The following is a 24,106-nucleotide window of genomic DNA, read 5'->3' as shown; positions in this document are numbered from 1 at the left end:
ATGGAGGAAGGCTGAAAGACCAGAATGGTGGTGTTTTTGACCATGGACACCTGACAGTACATTGATAATTTAAGCACATATTCTCAATTTATATATATTCATAAATTCATTTGTAAACATATACATATGCATGCATGCATGCTCAGTTGCTTCAGTGATGTCCAATTCTTTGCTCCCCTGTGGACTATAGCCCACCAGGCTCCTCTGTTCAAGGGATTCTCCTGGCAAGAATACTGGAGTGGATTTCCATGCCTTCCTCCAGGGGGTTTTCCCAACCCAGGGAGTGAACCCATGTCTCCTGCATCTCCTGCATTGCAGGTGGATTCTTTATCCACTGAGCCACCTGGGAAGCCCCATATACCTCTAAAAGGTGCTAATAATGGTACCTACTGTCCTGTTGCTACAAAATTAAACGGAATTTAATCACTTGAAATGCCTTTGAACAGTGCCCAGTACATCCATTGTTGCTGTAACTATTGTCATCTTTAGGGTCATAATTAGGCATTAGAAAATATATGAAAATAGAAATTAAAGATGAAATAAAATATAGAGATTGACTTTTTTATGATTTTTCTACCTGATTTTCTTTCCCTTTGGACATGGAGAAACACTGGAGGCAGATTCTTGGAAGATGTTGAACCTGAGAGTCTCCTTCCTTGAAGGAAGGCCAGGATTTACCCAGGTGGAGAGACAGTAGAAGGCTTTGCAGAGACAAATGGCAGGAGCCCCACACTGGAGATGGAAAAAAGAGAAATGGAGAGTGATGGTGGACCAGGGGCCAAGGGCAGTGTGACAGTGAACCTGGTACAATCCTAGGGTGCAGGTAAAGAGCTGAGTAGACAGGGAGCCTGATTTCAGCAGGCTCATTGTGGCAAACAGAGGTGCTCAGATCGATGCAACAGGGAACAGGGCATCATTCTAAGTTCAGAATTTTCTGGGATGGATAGAAGACAGAGAGGCAAGTTGCTCTCGGCTGAGAATACAATTGATTTGTATAAACTTGGCCCTCAGTTAGAGAGATGTTTCATTTGCAAATAATATTTACCCAATCTTGACATGCCTGGAGATTATTAATGTAGCCAAAATGCTCCCTCTTCCAACCTGTCAGTGTTCAGGCTCAAAGTCAGGACAAAACTTTCCAGGTTCTAATCTAGGTTGTCCCTTGAATAAATAAGGGTCTTGGAAGTACACAGAGCACTGCCTGATATAACCAAAGGTTTATGGCAGAAGACATAATTTTCCTATGGGCACCCAGCTTGGGTACTGAGCATGGGAGAAATGGCAGGGGCTTCTCCAAGCTTCTTAAAGCTTTTTCCTACGTTTGAGAATCCTTTGGCATGTTTTCTAAGCAGACATGCATGTCCTTTAAACCTCACAGCCTACTGTCATAGGAAAAGGAGGAATTTAGGGATGAATTACATTTTTAACAATATTCTATGCAAGACAGAGTATGTTTGGGTGTGCATATTTCATGGCTAACCTCGAACCAACAAGGCAAGTAGCTGCTCTTTCTGTTTGTCCTTCTGAAGCCCCAGTTGCCTAGTGTCCCTTTAAATCTCAGCTGCTTGCCTTCCTGGAAAGTGTTAGTGACATGTCTGCATTATAAGTAATGTATCAGTCTGGGAACAGACCCCATATGAATACCAGCCTGACAGTCCAGACCATCTACTGTTGACCTCGATCATGCCGTTTGACCCCCCTGAGCCTCCTCTTCTATAGCAGGAGGGAATATGCGTAAACTGTTATCCAGGGCCGCTCCAGCTATACTGCTCCTTGAGTCTAACAGACAGGTGTGTTAAATATATATGTATATAGTTGAGTGCCTGCCATGTGCCAGGTTGGCATAGTTGTTGCTGTTCAGTCACTAAGTCGTGCGACCCAATGAACTACAGCACGCCAGGCTTCCCTGTCCTTCACTGTCTCCCTGTATTTGCTCAAACTCATGTTGATTGAGTCAGTGATGCCATCCAACCATCTCATCCTCTGTTGCCCCCTTCTCCTTTTGCCCTCAATCCTTCCTAGCATCAGTGTCTTTTCCAATGAGTCAGCTCTTCGTATCAGGTGGCAAAGTATTGGAACTTCAGCATCAGTCCTTCCGATGAATATTCAGGGTTGATTTTCTTTAGGATTGACTGGTTTGATCTCCTTGCCATCCAAGGGACTCTCAAGAGTCTTCTCCAGCAGGTTGGGGTAGAGTGGTAAACAAAACAACCCTTTCTTCCTTGAGGTTTCTATCCCAACTAGACAGCCAGCAAGCAAGTAAACAAGATCATTTCAGACATGTACAAATGGAATGATGAAGAACAATGAAACCGTAGTAAGATCTAGGAGAGTCCAGAAAGGGCTCTCTGAGCTCTCAGCAGGCAGCTTTGGAACCGAGACCTGAATGGAGCTGCCCGTGAAGATGTGGCCGGGACAAAGCCTGGGAGGTGGGAATGAGCTAGAAGGTGGTTCAGGGAACCAGAGGTGGGCTATGGAATCAGAGCGGAGTGAGCTGGGGAAGGACTGGGCGCGATGAGGCTGGACAGGGAGTTGAAGACCAGGTCAGGGAGGACCTAGCCAGTCATGGTCAGGAGGCTGAATTTTTTTCTAAGGGCCAAGGGAAGGCATTTGAGGGTTTTGAGCAGAGAGGTGACTCGAGCAAATTTATTTTTAAAAGTCTGAATTCTAAAAAAAAAAGTCTGAATGCTATGATGAACCAAATGGAAGAGATGATAGAAATCTATTTTCTGTGCGGCAAAGTGAGATATGAGGGCAGTCGTTTTCTGCCCATTCATCTTGCACACACCCCTTCAAGCTGTGGTTGGCATCCATTCCAAGATTGGCTGTAGGATGTTGCTGGCAACTAGATTTTTCTTCTCCGTGTGTCTAAGACTAGCATGAGTCAAAGCCAAAGGGCAGGATGTGGTTTCGGCATGCGGTGACCACCAGCCCTTCCTCCAGGAGCCCAGAACCGGTCCTGTTACAGCACAGCTAGTCACTGAGGATCCTCCTGGATCCCCAGGCGGCCCCGCGGTAATGACAGCCTGGAATTAGAACCCTCTTCTCACCCCCACCCCGCCCCCACCTCTCTTTAAACACAGCCACAAATTACTGGCACCTGGACTAAAATTTGCCCAGCAGAAAACAGCCATTTGCAAATAGTCCGTTTTCCTCTGCTTTTTCTCTTGTGGCCAGAGGCAAAGAATCCAACTGGCTAAGTCATCTTGATAAATAAATTGCTAGATACAGCTCTACACTCCTAGGCATACAGCTCCCTTGACACAAGTAAAATTAATCAGTTCTGTCCTCCTTGCTACTAGTTCATACAATACTGGTTCTGGATCTGTAGAATTACACTGACGTGGAAAGTAGACCTATGTGATTTACCTAAAGCTATTGGCTTCCCTGATAGCTCAGTTGGTAAAGAATCCACCTGCAATGCAGGAGACCCTGCATGTTTGATTCCTGGGTTGGGAAGATCCGCTGGGGAAGGGATAGGCTACCCACTCCAGTATTCTTGGGCTTCCCTTGTGGCTCAGCTGGTAAAGAATCTGCCAGCAATGTGAGAGACCTGGGTTTGATCCCTGGGTTGGGAAGATCCCCTGGAGAAGGGAAAGGCTACCCACTCCAGTATTCTTGCCTGAAGAATTCCAGGGACTCTATAGTCCATGGGATCACAAAGAGTCAGACACAACCGAGCGACTTTCACACACACACACATTGCCTCATCACGACTGAACAACTAACACACACACAAACGTGTTGTTTGGAGAAGGACGTGGCAACCCACTCCAATATTCTTGCCTGGAGAATCCCATGGGTAGAGGAGCCTGGCGGGCTACTGTCCATGGGGTCACAGAGAGTTGGACTTGACAGCAACTAACACACACACACACAAACGTGTTATTAACCCTTTCTGGATGTTATTTCTTTCTTAATGTTACAAGCTGATTACCTATCACAGGGTAATATTGATATAAGGTTTTCAGACCCTGTTTCCTAGAACATAGCAATACATGATATTACTACTGTTTTTAAAGTTTGGCCTAGATGCAAATTTGATTAGCCTTGAGAAACCGAAGTCCTTAAACTATCAGAAAAACCTGTTCTCAGGACTTCCCTGGTGGTCCAGTGGTTAAGACTCAGTGCTTCCACTGCAAGAGGCACAGGTTCGGTCCCTGGTCAGGGAACTAAGATCCCACATGCAACCTGGCATAGCCAAAAAGTTAAAATAAATAAATAAATAAATATGTTCTCTGTTAGACATATCTGGGCCCAAGTCCTGGCTCCTCTACTTGCTACAGCTGTTATGTCTTTAGATGAGTTGCATAATTTCTCAGGGCCACAGAATCCCCTTTTGACTAGTGGAGAACCCACTTCATTGCGTTGCCATTGAAGGTGAAATAAGATCACACATATAAGGTACTGAGCACAGTCACTGGCATTTGGCAACCACCAGTTGGTGTTAACAAAATAAGACTTCATGGTAGATGGAACTACGTGAATCATCTAATGTAGCAACATTAACTTTTATCATCCGACAATAAGCTATTAAATGTATCAGAACTATAATAAAAATGACAGAAAGGAATATGAGAATTTGAAAGAATTTAAGCATTTGGTTGACAATATATAAAATTGAATTACAACGATTCTAAAGGTCTTTAAACCAGCTGTACTTTACCCTACTAATTCACTATGCCTTCCTTGGCAATAATTTTACCTAGTAATATTCTCTGTGCTATGATAAAAACCAATGATAATAATTTATTGAGTATATTTTTGGTATCAGGCACTGTTCTAAGTGCTTTATGGATGCATTTAATCTTCACAACAATTCTAAAGTAGATTCTGTTGTTACCATGTACATTTTAAAGCTAGGGAAACAGAGGTAGGCAGTTTGGCTCTAGAGCCCTCACTCTTGAACTCTGTGATAAATATATATATCAAACTCTATACTCTATCAGAAGTTGACAGACTGTAGCCCAAGAGCCGAATCTGCCCCCCATGTCTCTTTTTATAAATAAAGTTTTATTGGAACACAGCCACACCTGTTCTTTTCCATACTGTCCAGGGCTGCTTTTGTACTACCATTGCTGACTTAAGTAGTTGCAACATAGACCTTATGGCTCTCAAAGGCAAAAATATTTACTGTCTAGCCCTTTACAGAAAAAACTTTATGGAAATGGTAACCCTTGATACCAACTTTAAACTTCACTGAAAGACTGGGATTTGGAAGGGAAAGAAATAGTACCTTATTGTAATGATGCCCTGTATTTGGTTTCTATATACTGATCTCATTTAATTCTCATTACAGCCCTGTGAAGTAGGTAATCTTTTTTTTTTAAGCTATTTATTTATTTTTGGTTGCGCTGGGTCTTCGTTGCTGCATACAAGCTTTCTCTAGTTGTGGAAAGCGGGGCTATTCTCTAGTTGCAGCGTGCAGGCTTCTCATTGCAGTAGCTTCTCTTGTTGCAGAGCACAGGCTCTAGGCTCCCAGGCTTCAGTAGCTGTAGTGCACGGGCTTAGTTGCTCTGAGGCATGTGGGATCTTCCCGAACCAGGGGTCGGACCGGTGTCCCCTATATTGGCAGGCAGATTCTTAACCGCTGGGCCACCAGGGAAGTCCCAGGTAGTCTTTTTTTTTTTGTCCACTTCAGAAATGAAGAAACTGAGGTTCTGGGAGGTAAAATGATTTACATCACAGACTAGACGGTAAACCCCCCTGAGTCTAGGGATCGTGTGTCTTAATCCACGTCACCTACCACAACACTAGAACAGAACTGACATGCAGAAAACACTTGCTAAGTGATTGACAGATGCAAAGGTCACCCAGCTAGAGCATCCGGTCTCCTCCTATTCCAGGGCTCTCTCATGACCCCGAGGCTGCCTGGCAGTGAAAAGAAGGACTTTCTTTTGACACAGAGACAAACAGAGGGCGGTTGACATGTTATTCTTCTGCCAATTGACTGATTTTTGCTGCTCTATCTTGCTGCTCTTCCTTAGTCAAAGATCATCTCAGTCAGGCCAAAGGGTTTTTCTTGTTCCCCTTCAAATGCACAGTCATAGCCTTGAGAATTTTTGTGTTCTTGGGGTTGGTGCAATTTTAGACAAGACTGAAGCTGACGCCCTGGTGAGATGGCAGTCACATGGAGTGGGGCTTTTGGACGGATTTCAGGCAGAGTTCTGCCTCCCCTCCTCCCACCCCGCCCCCCGCCCCACCTCCCACCCCGTGATGAGTCATGGCGCACGGCCGACTGCCCTTCCCAGAGCCGCCTCAAGACTGTTGTTTGCTTTCATCTTGCTTTGTGCTGGTCATGTGAGGCTCAGGGTATTAATAGACCGTGGTCTTGGCCTTCTGAGTCTTGTTGTTGGTCAGGGAGATAAATGGAAGTTTTGGCCAGTCCCTTTGTGCCATTTTTCGCTCCTCTCTTGACTCACGTGTCGGTTGGTGACAGAGCTGAACTGGACATGCAGAGGACATCCAGTCTGGTCACTGCCCCAGGGACGCAGCTTCTGCTGATGTGTTCACTTCTTTCCCCTCCTCATGGGCATTTGGTCAGTTCCTGACATCCAGCCTTGGATCCCCAGTACTGATCTTAGTAAACCAGCCTTTCTTCATCATCCTCCCCCAGCCCAAAGATGGCACGTCTCCCGGCATGTGTGAGAGATACCCAAGCCAGGCAGGGAAGGATTGGGGGTCTTGTTACTGTTCAGTCACTGAGTCGTGTCTGACTCTTTATGACCCCATGGACTACAGCGCACCAGGCCTCCCTGTTCCTCACCACCTCCTGGAGTTCACCCAAGTTCATGTCCGTTGAGTCGGTGATGCCATCCAACCATCTCATCTTCTGCCGCCTTCTCCTTTTGCCTTCAGTCTTTCCCAGGATCAGGGTCTTTTCCGATGAGTTGGCTCTTAGCATCAGGTGGCCCAAGTATATTTTTAACTTCGAGCAAAATTATTTTCAGGAAATTAAAAGTCTGTGCATGGTTCGACTGGCTCCTAAGGAGCTTCATGGGGACAAAATTTTTAAACAAATGCCTTGGAAGCAGAGGTTCTTTGAATTGCCTGGGGCTTTGATCCAAAAGTTTCAATTCTTCTCTACAGCCCAATTTTTTAAATGTCACTTTGCTAGTTCCCTCAGCCTGGATTCCAGCACCCAGCACAGTGTCATACTTGGTGTTTACTGACCTGAAGTGAAGTTGGGCTGGGGCCTGGCCCAGGAGATGAAACTTCTTTGGAAAGTTTCCTAGGAGCAGAGACTCAAGCTTTAACATAAAGGGGAGTCTTGACTTGGTTCTAATTGACTGGCTGTGAGACTAGTCAGTTTTCCTTTGCCTGGTGGGGTTCCGGGTGCAATTAATTACTTTCCCTTTATATCGACTCTTTCGTTCAATAACTGAAAGCATGAAGTGTGTTAAGAAGATCCTGCTGATCCCTTTCACTCTTTGTGGTGTAGTTGGTGAAGTTTAGTCTCTTGAGCCTCGTTTTGCTCATTTGTTAACTGGGTTGAACTGTATGATCGCTAAGACCCCATTTCAGTCTAAATTTTCATTTTTTCAATGACAAAATTTTTTATTTAAAAAAAAATCTTGCCATATCTGTAAGAATTTTGCTTTTGAGGGAAAGAATGATTATGCTAAGGGTGCACCAACTTAAATTATTATCTTTATTTCTTTTTGTTTAGTGATAACATGGGTGGTGGGAATGTACCATACCCCCACAATATACCAACTAACCTCTATTTTCTACCTAATTTATGCCAAGTGCTCTGCTAAGGGCTTTATGTGTGTTTCCTTATTTAACACTCACACCAATCTTGAAGACTCTAAGTATTACAAGTACAGATGAAGAAACTTGGGGCACCAAGAAACTCAGGAAGTTGCTCAGAGTCACAGAGCTAATAAGTGGTCAAAGCAAGACTTGCGCATAATTCTAAGAACTACAAGGATCCTAACTTCTAGGTAGAAAGATATATATATACACTATACATCCCTGAAGGTCTCTCTTCCTGTTATTAGCTTCTTTCTTTTGTTCACTCTACAGGTTTTTATTAGAACTTGACTATGTCATATATTGTTTTTTTTATTTTATATTAGAGTATAGCCAATTAGGGGGCTTCCCCTGTGGCTCAGTGGTAAAGAATCTGCTTGCAGTGCAAGAGCCATAGGAGATGCCTGTTTAATCCCTGGGTTGGGAAGATCCCCTGGAAGAGGGCATGACAACCCACTCAAGTATTCCTGCCCAGAGAATCCCATCGACCGAGGAGCCTGGTGGGCTACACTCCATAGAGTCACCAAAGAGTCAGACATGACTGAAGCGACTTAGCACGCACGCACACAGACAATTAACAATGTTGTGATAGTTTCAGGTGGACACCAAGGGATTCAGTCATGCATTGGCATCTTTCTACAAAGAGTTAAGTGTGATGAAAGATTCTAATTCATGGACATGTTTATTGAGCACTGCATAAGCAGGAGATATCTGGATAAGAATTGCCACTTCCTTGAAAAGTGCACATCACTGCTGAACTTGAGCATTTAGGTACCTTGAGAGCAGTCCCAGCCAATGGGGAGAAGTTCAAGTCAGGGTAGAAGAACTCCCTCTGGGAGTGATTATATAGAACTCCAACATCACAGGTCATGGGAGGTTTTGTTCCCCTTGGAGAACTTCAGCTTCACTTGTTGAAGTAGGACAAGTAGAATGAATTAGCCCTGACTGAAGCCAAGCTCTTTATATTTAAAAGAAAAAAAGCAATTAAATATTCAGCCTGATGCCGAGGTTTTGAATTACCCCCATTTGTCTTTTACTCGGAGCATCTGCTTTTTATTGCACTGTGGCCCTGTCTGCCATTTATCTCTCCCCGTCAATCCGTGTCTACGTGTCACGTGACTCAAAAGTGAAGATTAGAGGAGAAAAACATCTCTGTAGTCTAAGCCTGGCAACTTCTATTTTTATCCACAGCTGTTGGAACTGATAGCGAAGTCACAGCTCACATCCCTGAGTGGCATTGCCCAGAAGAACTTCATGAACATTTTGGAAAAAGTGGTACTGAAAGGTGAGCTCTTTCCCACTCTCTCACCCCTTTTTATAGGCCTGGGGCTGGGCAGATGGATTTTCCAATGCAGTGGACATGTCACTGAATTAAGGGGACGTGAGTGGATGGAAATGAATGACTCCAGATGCATTTCATGGGTGCCAGATTCCAGTTGAGAAAGGAGGGCCATTCGTGCTCAAGACAAAGGGTGAGACGATCACCATCTTGTCCTTGTATTGGAATCATCCATTTGTCCTGCTGTCTCCCTCTCAGGCTTCTCAGTGGAGGCACATGTCCCAACCTTGGCTACCAAACTTCTAGATTCCACATTCCTAGAAAAGTGAGCAGGGTGCAAGGCAGGATAGATTCACAGACTCTCTGAGCTAGAAAGAACTTGACGTCTCTGGCTCAACTGACTCATTGTATACATGAGAGAAAGAGTGGTTTATTCACAATCACACAAAGAGGCAGCCAGACTGGGTATGAATCCAAGTTCCTGACCCCCAGACCCGTGCTTCTACCACTGATCATCTGAAAGACACATCACTGCTAAGCAAGAGACACTGCTTTCAGATCAGGTGAGCCCGTGGTGCTGGCGGGACCAATGAAAAGAGAAACAGTCTTTGTAGAAAACGGAGAGAAGAGAACAAAGAGGGACCTAGATAATGGAAACTCTACCCCATACCCTCGAGTGCAGAAGCTTAGCCAAGTATAGAATAAACACCAGTGAGAAAGAAGACCATATCCCCCATGGGTGTACCTGGGTAACACAAGCACAGTAGAACAGAAGAAAGGACCACTTGTAAAATTATGGAGTGTTCTAGCCTCATAAACTCTTCCTACTGTTTTTCTTCCCCCACTCAAGTCCTTGAAGACCAGCAAAACATTAGACTAATAAGGGAACTCCTGCAGACACTCTACACATCCTTATGTACACTGGTCCAAAGAGTCGGCAAGTCTGTGCTGGTGGGGAACATCAACATGTGGGTGTATCGGATGGAGACGATCCTGCACTGGCAGCAGCAGCTGAATAACATCCAAATCACCAGGGTAAGCGGGAACCCCCCAGCTTCCTCCCAGCAGGAACAACCCCTCTGCAGTCAGTTCCTCTGCCGAGATGCTGGGCAGCCTCACCAGGACTTTAAACCCACTCCGATGATGGAAGAGTCTAGACAGCTCTGCTCGGATGTTGTCTCTTGGGTGCTGAGGGTGGGCTGGGGGCTTTCTGATAAAGGGAGGGGGGGAAGAACTTGGCAGAGCAGGATCAAAGCACACGGAGGATGATGACCAATGGAAAGGTGGGAAAAACTGGAAACTTGACCTTTGGGTCAGATGTGGGCTATACCACTGAAATCTTCAGTGGGATCTGGAGATTTCTGCCCATTTCCTCTTAAAGTACAAGTTCGTTTATAGCTTTAAGATGCTGCCTGGATTGCAAAGGCGCTATGATGGTGGTGGCTTGGAGAACTGGTGCTACCAGCGTTTTAAAACTCTAGTTCCAGTTATTAACTGGAAGGAAAGGAAGCCTTTGAGTAAAGACTGTAAACATACAGGTGGGGAAAGAGATGGGCAAGTCTCACTCAAGGCAAACAAATAAACCAGACCCCCCCACATTTCCAGCTAAACTACTACCAGTAGTTTCTTCTGGCTTTTAAAACACAAGCTGGCACCCTAGCACTTGTCCTCTTGAGAGTGAGCAGAAGGACCAAGACATACGAAAAATGTGAGAAAGATGTTGTTGTAATCTCTCAAGGCTCCCTAATGGACATACACACTTAGGCCGCTCACATGGCACTTGGCTGACTTATCTCATCACTCACCACGGCTGTTTTAAGTGGTTCCGGGATCCAGGCTGATAAAGTTAGGGTCTGCCTTGTCTCTTGAGAATGAAACATAAAAAAAAAAAAAACTTCTTTGACCTCTTTTAAGTGTTTCACTATATGAAGCTTGCAAAATGCAGTGTCCTTGACTTTACAGTTAATAACCTCTCTGTTCCTTGGGTTTTTTTAAACTCAGAAACAGAGGGAATAATTAGAAACCTCAGAGTTCTATGACTTCCTTAGAATTATGTAGGCTACACTACATACACACACATACACACAATACATAGAAACCAGTGATACCTAATCAATGATATAAATGAGCAAATCCCATTAGTCTCAAGGGCATCTTCCCTCCAATAACTTGGAACACCCATTTAGATGGTCCCACTTGCCCAGAAGTTGCCTCTGTTCTCTCTGTTTCCCTCACAGGAGCTGCCCCCTCCCTTGGCCACGTCTGCCCACTTTCATGCGTCTGCTCTCCCCAAAGCCCTCCTTAGTTGATCTACAGACTCTCTTGGGAGGGACTCGTTGTAGTTGCTGTGACCCTTCATGGAGTGAGGGGCGAGGAGGGATCAGAGAAGCCCAGTGACTTTCCCAAGTAACACAGCAATCAGGCCAGAGCTGAGGTCAGAACCCTGAGCTTCTTATTCCTAAAATGGCAAAGCTTTTTAGCATCAGTGGTTTCCAAAATTTTTTCAATCCAGCTTTCTTCCAACTATGTATTCAGTGATTCAGCTTTTTGCAAACCTTTTAAATCCAATGAAATCTCACACAGGATGGATCAGACCCTGAAATTCATCTGACTCTCCCCTCTGCTCATGGCACCCCAGCCAGCCCAAGCTATTCTCAGCTTGGTCCTACCTCAGGGCTTTGAGGATAGCTGCTGCTTCTGACCATCCAGTCTGTTGAAGCCTCTGTCATCTTACTGAGCTGCTTTTATGAAATGAGATTATCTCATACATATAGTCACCTTCCTGTCTCATCCACTGGCTTATAAACGCCACAAAGAAAGGACAGTACCATCTAGTTCCCTGCTCTGTTTCCTGTCCCTGGACCAAAGCAGGTAGCAGTCAGTAGACATTAATTGAATGAATGAGTGATTGAAGGCAACTCTCCTCCCTACACCTACCTAAAGAACTTGCTCAGTGTTCAGAGGAATACAGTTGCAAAATAGTGCCCTGTATTACAGATGAGGATGAAAATTTACCAACTGCAGGATAGGTAGGGAATAGGTATTGAACATCTCTGTGCCTCTCTTTTCTCGTTTGGGAAATAGGAGCAACCATGCCTATCTCATAGCCCTGGTATGAGAGTTAATAAGTTAGTATATGAAAGCACTTAGAGCGGAGCCTGACATGTAGTACTGTAAACGCATCAGCTGTTATTACTGTTATGAGGGGCTCACTCGGTGGCACTCCTCAAAGTCCTCTAATGTATTAATTAACTCATCTAGTGACTAATTGTAAGGAGGGGTCATTATAAAAGCTAATATTAGCTGGCCACTGTGCTCAGTACTTCCAGGCATTGTCTCATGAGAAAAATCAGACTGAGTGGTTAAGAATAATCTGGCTGGGGCCTCCCCACCAGTAGGATATGGACTGAACCCAGGCCCGTCTGCAGAGGCTTAAGAAACCCATCAGCCTCTGCTCCCTCATGCCCTCCTTCCCAACCCTCCATGACTCTCAGCTACATTATTTTGACAGCAGTGCTGGGAACCCACAGAGCCCTGAAGTGCTTTTCACAGAAATGCCCACGTCTCCAGAGGAAAGAAAGATGGACAGAGAGAGAGCGAGAAAGTGGGGGTGGACAGAAAAAAAGTCAGTCGCTCAGCTGTGTCCGACTCTGCAGCCCCATGGACTGTAGCCCACCAGGCTCCTCTGTCCATGTAATTCTCCAGGCAAGATTACTGGAGTGGGTTGCCATTCCCTTCTCCAGAGGATCTTCTTGACCCAGGGATCGAACCCAGGTCTCCTGCTTTGCAGGCAGATTCTTTACCATCTGAGCCACCAGGGAAACCCAAGGGATTTAATTACTTCAGTGTGGACTGTATTTTAAAACTTTTTAACAGTTTGGACCAAAGAGAAGTATGTTATTACATGAAAATGTTAAGGTGACATTTACAGTCATTGTTTTCTGTTTGCCAAAGTTCTATCAGTATCTCCCCAGCACATAATCTTGTTTTCTTTCAGAATTTCCTATCTCATTCTATGGAGCCAATTTTTATTGGCAAAATAATTAATATAGTAAATAATAAAAGGGAGAAACATGAAGAGAAGTGGCTTGCGGTGGGCAGGGGGCTGGTGGGGGGAATCACACAGAATCACAGTGTGCTGTGAGCAAGGCAGAGTTTGGAAGTGTCGGGGGGCAGGGAAGGCAGGGTGAATATAAAAGGATTTTTAGCCAAACACTTGATAGGGGGAGCAAGAGTGACTTCTTTTTCTTTAATATGTTTATATTCAAATAGAAGAAGGTACGCAAGCAGTTAATCATTTATCAGGAGTAAAGGCTCAGCATGGGGTCTGGGCAAGGATTTTGGAAAAGTTCAGGTTTGAAAATTTGAGAGTGAAATTGCCAAGTGGACTTTAATAGGAGTTCATGTAATAATTGGCTTGGGAGTTTTAACCAAAAAAGTAGATGCTTTGAAGTGCTGGAAACAAAAAGAAAATCTCACAGCAGTTTTATTGGCTCATATGATCAGCCGCAGATGATAAATGACAAATAGGTCTAGGACCTTCTGCAGTCCAGCAAAGTCCTGAATTCTGCAAACAATTGTAAGTTCAGCCCGGCAGCCTGAGCAATATAAATTGTCAAGTCAGAGACACTTCTGACAGGTTAGGAGGCTGATGCTACTCCGAGTCTGAGATGGTTGGAGCTGGAGGGGATCCTCAGAGACTTCTAAGCCTGCTCATTTTGGACACGAAGGAAGTATGAAAGGAAGTGTTAGTCGCTCAGTCGTGTCTGACCCTTTGCGACCCCATGGACTATAGCTTGCCAGGCTCCTCTGTCCATGGAATTCTCCAGGCCGTGGAGTGTGTTGCCATTCCCTTCTCCAGGGGATCTTCCCCACCCAGGGATCGAACCTGTGTCTCCTGCATTGCAGGCAGTTTCTTTACCAGACGGACAGAATTTGAGACCCAGATTTCCCATGGGATCTCCATCTGCTGCTGCTCCATCCCATGTTCCTCCCACGCCACCTCCTGTTCTTCATCATTCAACGTCCCAGGGCACCCTGTGACTGCCCACCTTCCCTCTCCACGCCTGTCCTGCTTTGCAAAGACACGGCAGGGCACGGGAGGGGGGAATTGCTGACACTGTGTGTCCCCCTGGAATCTTGCGTGGTCCAGCCTTGACATGCCTCGTACAGAGTTTAGTTAGCTAAGATTTCAAGGGGGGAACTCAATACCCATTCCCAGGATATTTTCCCCTAGCTAAGGAAAGGTTTCTTCGTCCTGTTTGTTTGTGTTGTGTTTTTTTTTTCCCTCTTTTGACCTCCAGAGGTGATAGAACACTGAGCTAAAAATGTCACTAGTTCAAGTTCAAGAGCTCACCCAGGACTTGCATGGGAAGGACAAAGAACCACGGTCTTGGTCTCAAGCGATTTGTGCTGACTTCTTATCCAGATGGCAGAAGCTAGTTGCTGTTCAAGAAATAGCAACAAGCACTACCGAGGACCTTCTGTACAGATGGTTCCCATAGCACTTTCTGCTTGTCTCCTTGGTGGCATTTAACCTTTGTTCTCCAATAATTTGCATATGTTCTGGGTCTCTCACCCTTGCAGCAAGTCCAGTGCCAGAAGAGGGTTTTTGTGCTAGACTAGTCTGCGAGGGTTACAAGCTTAGTTCTTGGCTTCAAGGATCTCGGTCTGGATAGGCTAAACATAAGCTCATCCAAATTTAAACAATAAAGGGCTTAACTGTAAATGCAAGGATATAATAGAAGAAGCTTCTAAAAGAGCTCATGATTAATTGCCAATGTGTTTGTTCTCCACAGATCAGTAGTTTTCAAAATGTTCCACAGAGCCTAAGGTTCAATAGAGATGCCTGAACGGATGGATCTTTAGGCTGAAAGATTCTTGACCAGCCCTTCCCAAAGTGTCCATACATGTGTACACACACACACACTAGTACAGAGTCTTTCTACTGTGGTTGTTTTTACCTGTTTAATTATTACTTTATTTTCATTATTCCACAAATATTTATTGAGTGCCTACTATATCCTAGCACACTTCTAGACTCTTCTAGACATAGCAATGAAAAACCACAAAAATTTCTGCCTCTGTGGAGCTTATATCCTAGCAGAAATGTTCCATTAAGCTTTCTTTTGGAGATGGGTTCTGAAAGAGGGGATTTCCTTGGTATTCCAGTGGGTAAGACTCCACATTCCCAGTGGAGGGGGCTAGGGTTCAGTCCTTGGTCAGGAAACTAAGATCCTGCATGCCCCTTGGTGCAGCCAAAAAAGACAATGGTATCTGAAAGAGATCATAGGAATTCTAGGAAGATGCAGTGCCTAAGACTTGAGGGAGACACAATAGCAGTTTTCAGAGGAGGTGAGTTTGAACAGGGGCTCCCCAGGTGGTGCTACTGGTTAAAAACAAAACAATACCTGCCAATGCAGGTAGACTTAAGAGATGCAGGTTTGATCCCTGGGTCGGGAAGATCCCCTGGAGGAGGAGGGCATGGCAACCCCCTGCAGTATTCTTGCCTGGAGAATCCCCATGAACAGAGGAGCCTAGTGGGCTATAGTCTACAGGGTTGCAAAGAATTGGACACGACTGAAGCGACTTAGCATGCACGAGATTGAACTTGATCTGAGAAGAGTCACTTGTACATGAGCAGAGGCCTGGACAGAGTGACAGCCTTCTGGACAGTGTTTGGGGACCAGTGAGAAAGCCTGTTTTGGGGGATCAGTGGTCACAAGGAGGCAGGCCATGAGAGCTGGGGTTGGGGGGTGCCCTGCCAGGGCAGTGAGTCCTTCAGGACTATTGTAATTGAGTGAAGCACAGGAATCCAGCTCACAATATTAGAATCTTTCCGGTTGGTGCTAGTGGTAAAGAACCCGCCTGCCAATGCAGGAGACATTAGAGATTCAGGTTCCATCCCTGGAGAAGGGTATGGCAACCCACTCCAGTATTCTTGCCTTGAGAATCTCATGGACAGAAGAGCCTGGTGAGCTACAGTCCTTAGAGCTGCAAAGAGGTAGATACAACTGAAGCAACTTAGCACTTCACAGTAAAAGTGTGAATCAGTGAAGGAAATTAAGAGGTACAAACCTCCATTAGAAAACAAATGAGCCACTGGGGCTGTAATATACAGTATAAGGAATATGGTCAATCATATTGTAATAGCTTTATATGGGCACACATGTTACTAGACTTACTGGATGATCATTTCATAACATCTGCAAATATCAAATCACTATGTAGTACACCTGAACTAACGGGATAATGTATGTCAATTACAGTTCCTTTTTTTTTTTTTAAGCATCAAGTTTTGTGCAACTTAGGAAAATTTCTCTGGCACCATTGGCCGGAGCTGCTCCAGGCTGATCTTTGTGCGTCTTGGTCATGGGTCCTGTCTTGTACTCGGGGCAGGGAGAATGGCTGCTCTGATCAGTAAACCAGCTTGAGGCTGGAGGCCAAGGGGACAGCTGCATCCTTGGAGGGTGTTGCCTGGTGCCTAGCTGCTCTCCGCCCTGCAACTTAACACCGTCCTTCTCCCCGCAGCCTGCCTTCAAAGGCCTCACCTTCACAGACCTGCCTTTGTGCTTACAACTGAATATCATGCAGAGGCTGAGCGACGGGCGAGACCTGGTCAGCCTGGGCCAGGTGGCCCCCGGCCTGCACGTGCTCAGTGAGGACCGGCTCTTGTGGAAGAAGCTCTGCCAGTACCACTTCTCCGAGAGGCAGGTCGGCGTGGCCCCGCCGCTGTTCCTTCCTTCTCTCCCGCTCTGCCCGCCACCCTGCCAAGCGTCCTTGGCATCTTTCTCAAACCCACCCTGGGGGGCTCCCTAGTTTGACTAGAAAGCAGTCCGAGGAGTTTCTAAATAATACTTGTGAGATTTCTTTTATGTGATTCAAGAAGGAAAAAAAAAAAAACAAAACCTTATATTTTAACCCATTCCCATTTTACAGCTTGCTCTGAAAACAATTCATAAAATTGGCAACAGCCCTTCTTTTCTATAACAAAGGAACTTACATTTTTATGACATTTTACAGCTAGAGGATTTTCCTGATGTTATTTCATTTTATGCTGATAACCCAGGGAAAGGTAGCCCCGGAGTTGGAAATGGCAACTCCACTCCAGTATTCTCACCTGGGAAACCCCACGGACAGAGGAGCCTGGCGGGCTGCAAAGTCCATAGGGTTGCAGTGAGTCGGACACAATTGAGCGACTGAGCACATTATGCCCACTTTAAACAGACAGAGGGACTGAGGCCACAAGTGGCTAAATGACATATCCAAATTAGTGGCATGCTCTCCAGGTGAGGAAAATGGCCTTGGATTTGAACTTGGGTCTTCGGACACCAGGCCTTTTTCCCCTCCGCACACTGCCTCGGATTTTTTTTTCCCCCAACTTCTTTATATAGAAGTGTGAGTTCAACAGAGTCTGTTCACGAAGCCACTAATATTTAGATATAAAATAGAGCCACTGTGCCAAACAGTCACTGCATCTCCCTGGAAATAATCACTCAAGTCTGTAGCAGTGAAAAGATTGAAGTTGTTTATGGAGATCACCTAAACTTTCAACACCAGAAGATGTCACCAACCACCTGTTTCTTTTAAAGACTGGTTAAAAGCTATTGTTTCTTTCACTGGGTAGAGATCAGAAGCTACATTTTTATATCTCTGCTATTTTTTCCCTGGCTATCATCAGGGTATAGATGAAAACGGTGGGGAAAGAAGGCAGGAGCAGAACTTTTCAGAGCAACTTTTATGTGTTTGATACTTAGATCCGCAAGCGATTAATCTTGTCCGACAAAGGACAGCTGGATTGGAAGAAGATGTATTTTAAACTCGTGCGATGCTACCCACGGAAAGAGCAGTATGGAGACACCCTTCAGCTCTGCAGACACTGCCACATTCTTTCCTGGAAGGTATGTGTCTCAGAGGCGGTGGCCACACACCCCCAAGCCCAGCCCCCAAGAGCCAGTGACACCCACACTGTGTCGCCAAATGCTTTCCTGCTCTTTCACTGTTGTAGCCCCCAGGTGAAGGCGAAGGTAAGACTGATGCAGGCCCTGGGGAGAGAAACTGTCAAAGACTTTCATTTCCTTTACCCCACTGTGTCAGCTTTCCCTGCAGCGCCCCCAGATTCCCCCATCTCTCTGTGCACAGGTACACAGACACATATAGCACTCTTTAGCTTTTGCATAATACAGGGCGTTCTTGAGAGAGGAATGTTGTTTTGAGGTTGGGCAATGCCAGGACTTCCCTGGCGGCTCAGTGGTAGAGAATCCACCTGCCAGTGCAGGAGACATGAGTTCGATCCCTGGGTCAGGAAAATCCTCTGGAGAAGGAAATGGAAACCCACTCCTGTATTCTTGCCTGGAGAATCCCATGAACAGAGGAGCCTGGTGGGCTACAGTCCATGGTGTCGCAAAAGAGTCAGACATGACTGAGCGACTGAACAGCAGCAGCAGCAATTCCATAGGGTACCACAAGCCAATGGGATGCTGTGGAGAATGCCCACCTAACCATGATGTTCCTTTCCAGGGCACCGATCACCCGTGCACAGCCAATAACCCAGCGAGCTGTTCTGTTTCACTTTCACCCCAGGACTTTATCAACTTGTTCAAGTTCTGAATCCCAGCACATGACAGCACTTCAGAAGGGTTCCCCTGATGATTGGATGGTTGGGAATCCAGAGTTTGGACACTTGATTTGTAAATAGTGTACATGTTAAACATTGGCTCAAAACTTCTGAGATAAGGGACACTGAAGGGGAGAGAACAGCTGCTGGCTGGAAGTTTAAGCATATGGACTTCTCGTTAGAATTGGTATGGAAAACAGAAATCCTGTAAATAAACTTTTTTTCCTAACGATTTGCCAGCAAGACTGTAAGGCAGGAATTCTATTTCATCGGTGAAAATGGAATTCTCTTGAAGTTCACTGCAACTCCTTGATAGTTCCCTAGAGCTGTGGAAGAGAGGGCAAAATTCAAATACAAAATAGAACGCTCTTCGTTTACAATGTGAAAATGTGTTGGGAAAAAAAATTAAGAAGAAAAACTACATGTGAGAAACCCCTGGGCTTTGGGTTTTGATTTGGGGTTTGTTTGGCAAAGGCAATGGAAGCACCACTCATCTTAAACCCACATGGGTATAGATAGGGCCTTATCTTCCGAAGACACCGCACAATAGTCTACCTCGGAAAGCTGCAACGCTCGCTCTGACAAACCGCATGGTCCAGTAGACGGTCTCTGTCTGTTTTGTGTCTTCATCAAAAGTGATTTGAAACAGGAAGAGAGATTGGAGGCATCCTTCCTCATGCTTCAGGCTTCCCTTTTAGACGAATGGGACACTCTTTGGGGTTTCTTCTCTTTGAGAAGAAACCCCAAAGCACCTATGCCTTTTTCCCTTTCACGTTGTAGCTTATGTCATGCAACATAAGGCCAATTAAAAGCAGTCCCAGAGGAAATCCTGCTGCAGGAAAAATGGAATGAGTCACCCAATAGCCATGAAGATTTTCTTATTCCTGTTTAACTTCTTGGCTTGTCTGGGCTTCCTAGGGTATCTTGATGGATAAGCCTGTCTCTGGGGACTGTTTGGAGCCAGAGGCCTGATAAAGACTTGTAGAACAGGTTTTACATATCAGCTGCTGTTCTTCTTGATGGTTGATGAGTTTTCTTTACATCCAGCCGAAATTTAGTCAACCTGAGCTAGGGCTTCTTATGAGGTTGATAAAGCCTGGTGTTCTCGCCAGACAGGGAGTGGATGGAGGTACTTTGAGTTCAACCCCAGGGGAACTTGCTAGACAAATACCAACAGGTAGTTATATGTGGAAGAAGGAAATCTCAGGACTTAAGGAGTCAATATTCCTAGAAGGGAGTGGGGAATGTTTTTGTTTTTTACCTTTTATAGAACTTTGCTTTTCTACAACAGTGTATATATTTTTGCAATTGTATTTGCTTTCCTTTTTTGTGTACGTAAAGTGGGCACCCTCCATGATCTTGGCCAATGAGTGAAGCAGAAATAGGAACTTGGTCCACATTTATGTTGAGCAACAGTGTATTCTTAGGGATTGAATTGGGGGTGACCTGAAATGGGGAGAGATGGTTAAGAATGCACAGAAACAAGCCAAGGGACCAGCTAGTGATGAGGGACCCCTTCGTGCCCTTTCTCAAAGCACAACCCAAGTACCAGTATCTGGAAAAGAACTTGACCACTAGTTGATGTTCCTCACTGTGCAAGGCCTATGCCTATGGATTTCTCAATATCTTTTTTTTCATCATCACCCCCCTAAGAAGAAAAAGGTAAATTGTATTTCAATTTTGAGGGAAAGTAAATATTAAAGAATAAGATATTGGTTAAGGTTGAGCTCTGGAGGGTCACAAACCACTGTGACACCTAACAGGATCCTGCCCACCCCAGTCAAGGTCACATTGAGAATGCAGGTCCAGACTATGGAATCAAAGGCTCATTCTGCCCTAATTCAGGCAGGTTCTCTCCAAGGTCTCAGCCTCCTTAAAGATGTGAGTGGAGCTGAGATCGTTGTTGTGGTGAGGGCTCTGGAACCTTTGACTCTGGCAACTTGGGGCGTTCATAGCCTTTCACATCTTGCCCCAAATTCATGTTCTCAGCACCTTCATGCTGATGGTGTAAACAGACACTCCTCAGCACCTTCAGGTTCACGTTTCCAGAAATGTCGCCTGCTTTGACTGTCAGCACGAAACTGGGGAACCAGTATCACTTGGACTGTCCGAGTGCTCAAGACCACACCGCAGGCCCCAGGCAGCAAGAACAGCTACGCAAAATGACCCTACCACAAGGAACAGGCTTACAGTTTTCTGAAATGTTTACCTAGATCGTGACTCCAAACGCTCCCCATCTCCTTTGACATCACTGGAGGTGGTGTGGACAGAGTCAAGGAAAATTTTTTAAGGAAAAAAAAAAGAAACCAATACTTGTGATTCCCTTTCTTTGGAAGAGGAAAATAAGGAAAGAAATGGCAGGTAGCGAGGGAGAGGGGAAGGAATAGCGGTGGTGTGTCTTTGCTGCTGTGGTTTGGGCATGAGCGGGGGGTGGCGGGGACAAAGAGCATAGCTGTGTGAGCATCTCTACTGGTGACACGGGGCACCTCTGCAGTGTGGCCAGAGCCTCTCGTATAAGTAAAACCAGAAAGTTTAAAAGAAGATGCTTGTTCCCTGGGCACTGATTGTCTATAGAATTTCTATTGGCAAACCCTCCCAGGACAACCTGACCTAAAAACCAAAAAACAAAGAATCTCTGTCTCAGAACTTCTGGCCTAAAAAGCCAGAAGGGACATGCCAGTGGAAAGTGCTGGAGAAGACAGAATGCTGCACTGTCTCTGCTGTGCCTACCTATCCCCACCGCAACTCTGGAAAGGAGGATTCAAGATTGATGTCGAATATGAGAGTACCAGAGAAGGAAAGAGTTTTTGTCCAGGACAGTAGAAGCTGATCCACGCGAGTGTAATGATTTGTTTCAATGTGAACATTTCTGAACAATCCTAGAGTTTCTTGAGAAGAAGGCACAGCGTTTGAGGAAAGGAGAATATGTGAAGCTCACGTAGGACTCAATTTATAGCAAGATCCAGACATTTTAAAGTAGATCACATTATGACTCAACACTGTTACTTTTAGCAGATGGACCAGTCACCTGGGAGGGTGGTGGCAGAAACTACAATGTGAAAACATCTCCAGTTTTGAGATCAAAAGGATCAGTTGTGAGATGACCTCTGTTTAGCCATGATCCATTTTATATTGAAGTAGATCAGAGGAGATATTTTAGATGGGCTGGATTTACACTGCAAAACTGTCAAGGCAACAAAGGGCTTTACTTGGCAACAATGAAGGAAGGTAACAAGTGTGATTACCTTATTGCCACAGTTCTCTCTTCAAAAACTGTTTGGGAGCTTGCAATTAACACAGGCTCCTCGTTTCCATTGTTTTTATGTGGGAGAAGAGAAGGGGCTTGGAATCTGATTTGTCTAAACAAGTGGTGTGATTTGCAAGAAGTTCAGTCATTTCAACAGTATATCATGCTTAGTGTTCAATACAATGTTTATCATAAAATATGCACCTGAGTTTATATATTTCTGCCAGGCTGTAGGGCAATTACATCTTGCTATGCAAACACTATTTTATGTGTGAATTTTTTTAACTGTAATTTTATGTGTGAATTTTTTAAACTAAACTCTATCATCATTTTCCATGTTGACATCTGTTGTTTTTTGTGTTTTTTCGTTTTAATCTGTTTCCAACTCTCAGAGTCTGTGAACCATCCCTCTGACTGGATGCTGGCCTAAAATCCTATTAGTGTTTAAACAGACCTCAGAAACACCCTGAACCTCTAGGCAAATGCAGAGATGGGGCTCTTTGATATAGCTTGGGCCCTTGATGTCTTCAACAAACAAGATCGTAATTCCTTTCAACTCCACGGTTTCTGTAGACGCTTTCTCCTCTGTTTTGTTAAGGAGAGTCAAGTCTCGTGGTTTTCCAGAGGAAGGAAACTCCTCTGCTAGACTTTAGTGCTGGGAGGAAGGTTAGCGATGATGGAGTCTGGCATTCCTTCTGCCTTTCCAGATGAGGTAGTGGGTCCAGAATATTTGGGAGACATGCCTCAACCCAGCTGGTACTCAGCAGTGGTCCTGAGTATAAACCTGGGACTCTGTGAGCCTTGACTTCGTGCCCTCTACCGCAGCACCTTTTGTTGTGGCTGGACGCACGTGACACCAGAGCTGATTCCTCTCAAGACTTCCACATTGGTGGTCCAGTGTTAGGTGTCTGGCTGTTAACTTTTTAAAAACATTTGAAGTCCCTGATTCTTCCTGGAGAAGTTAAGGAGCCTCTTAATGTTTTTACAGAACCCTGACTCTGCTGTGGGTACGGCATACTAGTGAGTACAACCTTCTTGCCGTAAAGTTAGCAGCCTGTGTTGACAAATTCATTTTTCCCTAGGTACTCAGATTTTAATTGTAGAGGTGCCCCCTGAAACAGATGACCGCTGAGCACCTGGATTGCTTTCTAGAAACTAAGATTCTGATGGTAACCAAGCAGGTTTCCTCTCGCCCTAGACTAAGAGGTACATTTACCCCCTCCCTTCCATCTCCCGGTCCTCTGGTACCTGCTGTGAGACCCAGTGAGCTTCTACCAGTGGAAGGTCACTCTCTGCTAAACCTCACAAGCAAAGGGGGCATGAGGCGGCAAGGAGCAAGGAACCAGGATATTCATGACTTTGTCTGCTAGACATTTTTCAAAGTATCCTTGAACTCAGCAAACAAAGTTTTCTGAGAGAGCTCTCAAAATTCAGGCCCTGCTCCATTTGGCCAAAAATGGATGGCTGCTTCAAAACTCTGAACGGCTTGAAACTCCATCTGCTGCAACATTACTTCTGGAGTTTGAACATGACTTTTTCTGTCTTTGAGTATAGAAATGTTTAATTTAATTAATGATATACAAGGCTGTTAAACAGAAGGCGCCAAGCTGTGCTCTGCACTTGAGCACATTTGGCGCCATCTTTATTCTGCCGATACTGCCAATCATCCTGGCTAGAGGAGGTGTATGTGAAAGTCCATATCCTAAGCTTAGAAGCTTTCAAGTACTTTTTTAATGAAAAATGCTATAGGGGATTGAACATTTTAACTAAAAGTATAAGGTTAGACCAATTACATGCAGAGATGTTTATTTAATATTGTGTGAACTGAGTCCTTCTGTATAAATTATTTGCACTCTCTTCTTGCATGACGAACTGATTTTTTTTATAGTTGTTTGTACCAGACGGTGGCATATTTTTGTAAAATTTTTTTGACACTGAATTGCAATAAATGTTTTTCCAACAACACACACTGGTGCATTTTTGGTGCGTGTCAATTCAAGTTGGTTTTTTATCAAACTGAGTATGTTTACCTTTTGCTGAGTGAGGCTTATATTCCTACTCTCAGAAACTTAACATTGATGTAAAATTTTCTAGGAATACACAGAAAGCTAAGCTTGCTGCTGAGTACCAATCTGAATCAGAAATACAGTATTATGCTTAAATGGGATATTCCTACTTACTGTTTATAAAATAGAATGCTTAGGGAATA

The 24,106-nt window shown here is 44.8% G+C and overlaps 1 protein-coding gene across 2 annotated transcripts in view; it reads left to right on the top strand.

Annotated features, from left to right (window-relative positions):
- FBXO32 (F-box protein 32) overlaps positions 1–23,862 on the top strand; it is a 37,096-nt gene extending 13,234 nt beyond the window's left edge. Inside the window, exons 5-9 of one of the 2 annotated variants that reach the window (XM_043483273.1) lie at positions 8,947–9,040; positions 9,885–10,069; positions 16,565–16,747; positions 17,791–17,934; positions 18,554–23,862. In XM_043483273.1, coding sequence (XP_043339208.1) covers positions 8,947–9,040; positions 9,885–10,069; positions 16,565–16,747; positions 17,791–17,934; positions 18,554–18,643 — 696 coding nt within the window. In that variant the 3' untranslated portion in view covers positions 18,644–23,862. The remainder of the gene's footprint in view (positions 1–8,946; positions 9,041–9,884; positions 10,070–16,564; positions 16,748–17,790; positions 17,935–18,553) is intronic. The other variant, XM_043483274.1, reaches the window with a different exon arrangement.
- Positions 23,863–24,106: the final 244 nt, after the last annotated feature.

This window comes from Cervus canadensis, chromosome 12 (genome assembly GCF_019320065.1).
Source record: "Cervus canadensis isolate Bull #8, Minnesota chromosome 12, ASM1932006v1, whole genome shotgun sequence".
NCBI classification, from domain to species: Eukaryota; Metazoa; Chordata; class Mammalia; order Artiodactyla; family Cervidae; genus Cervus; species Cervus canadensis.
The sequence above is the reverse complement of the archived record's forward strand: the minus strand, read 5'-3'. Positions and strand labels throughout refer to the sequence as shown.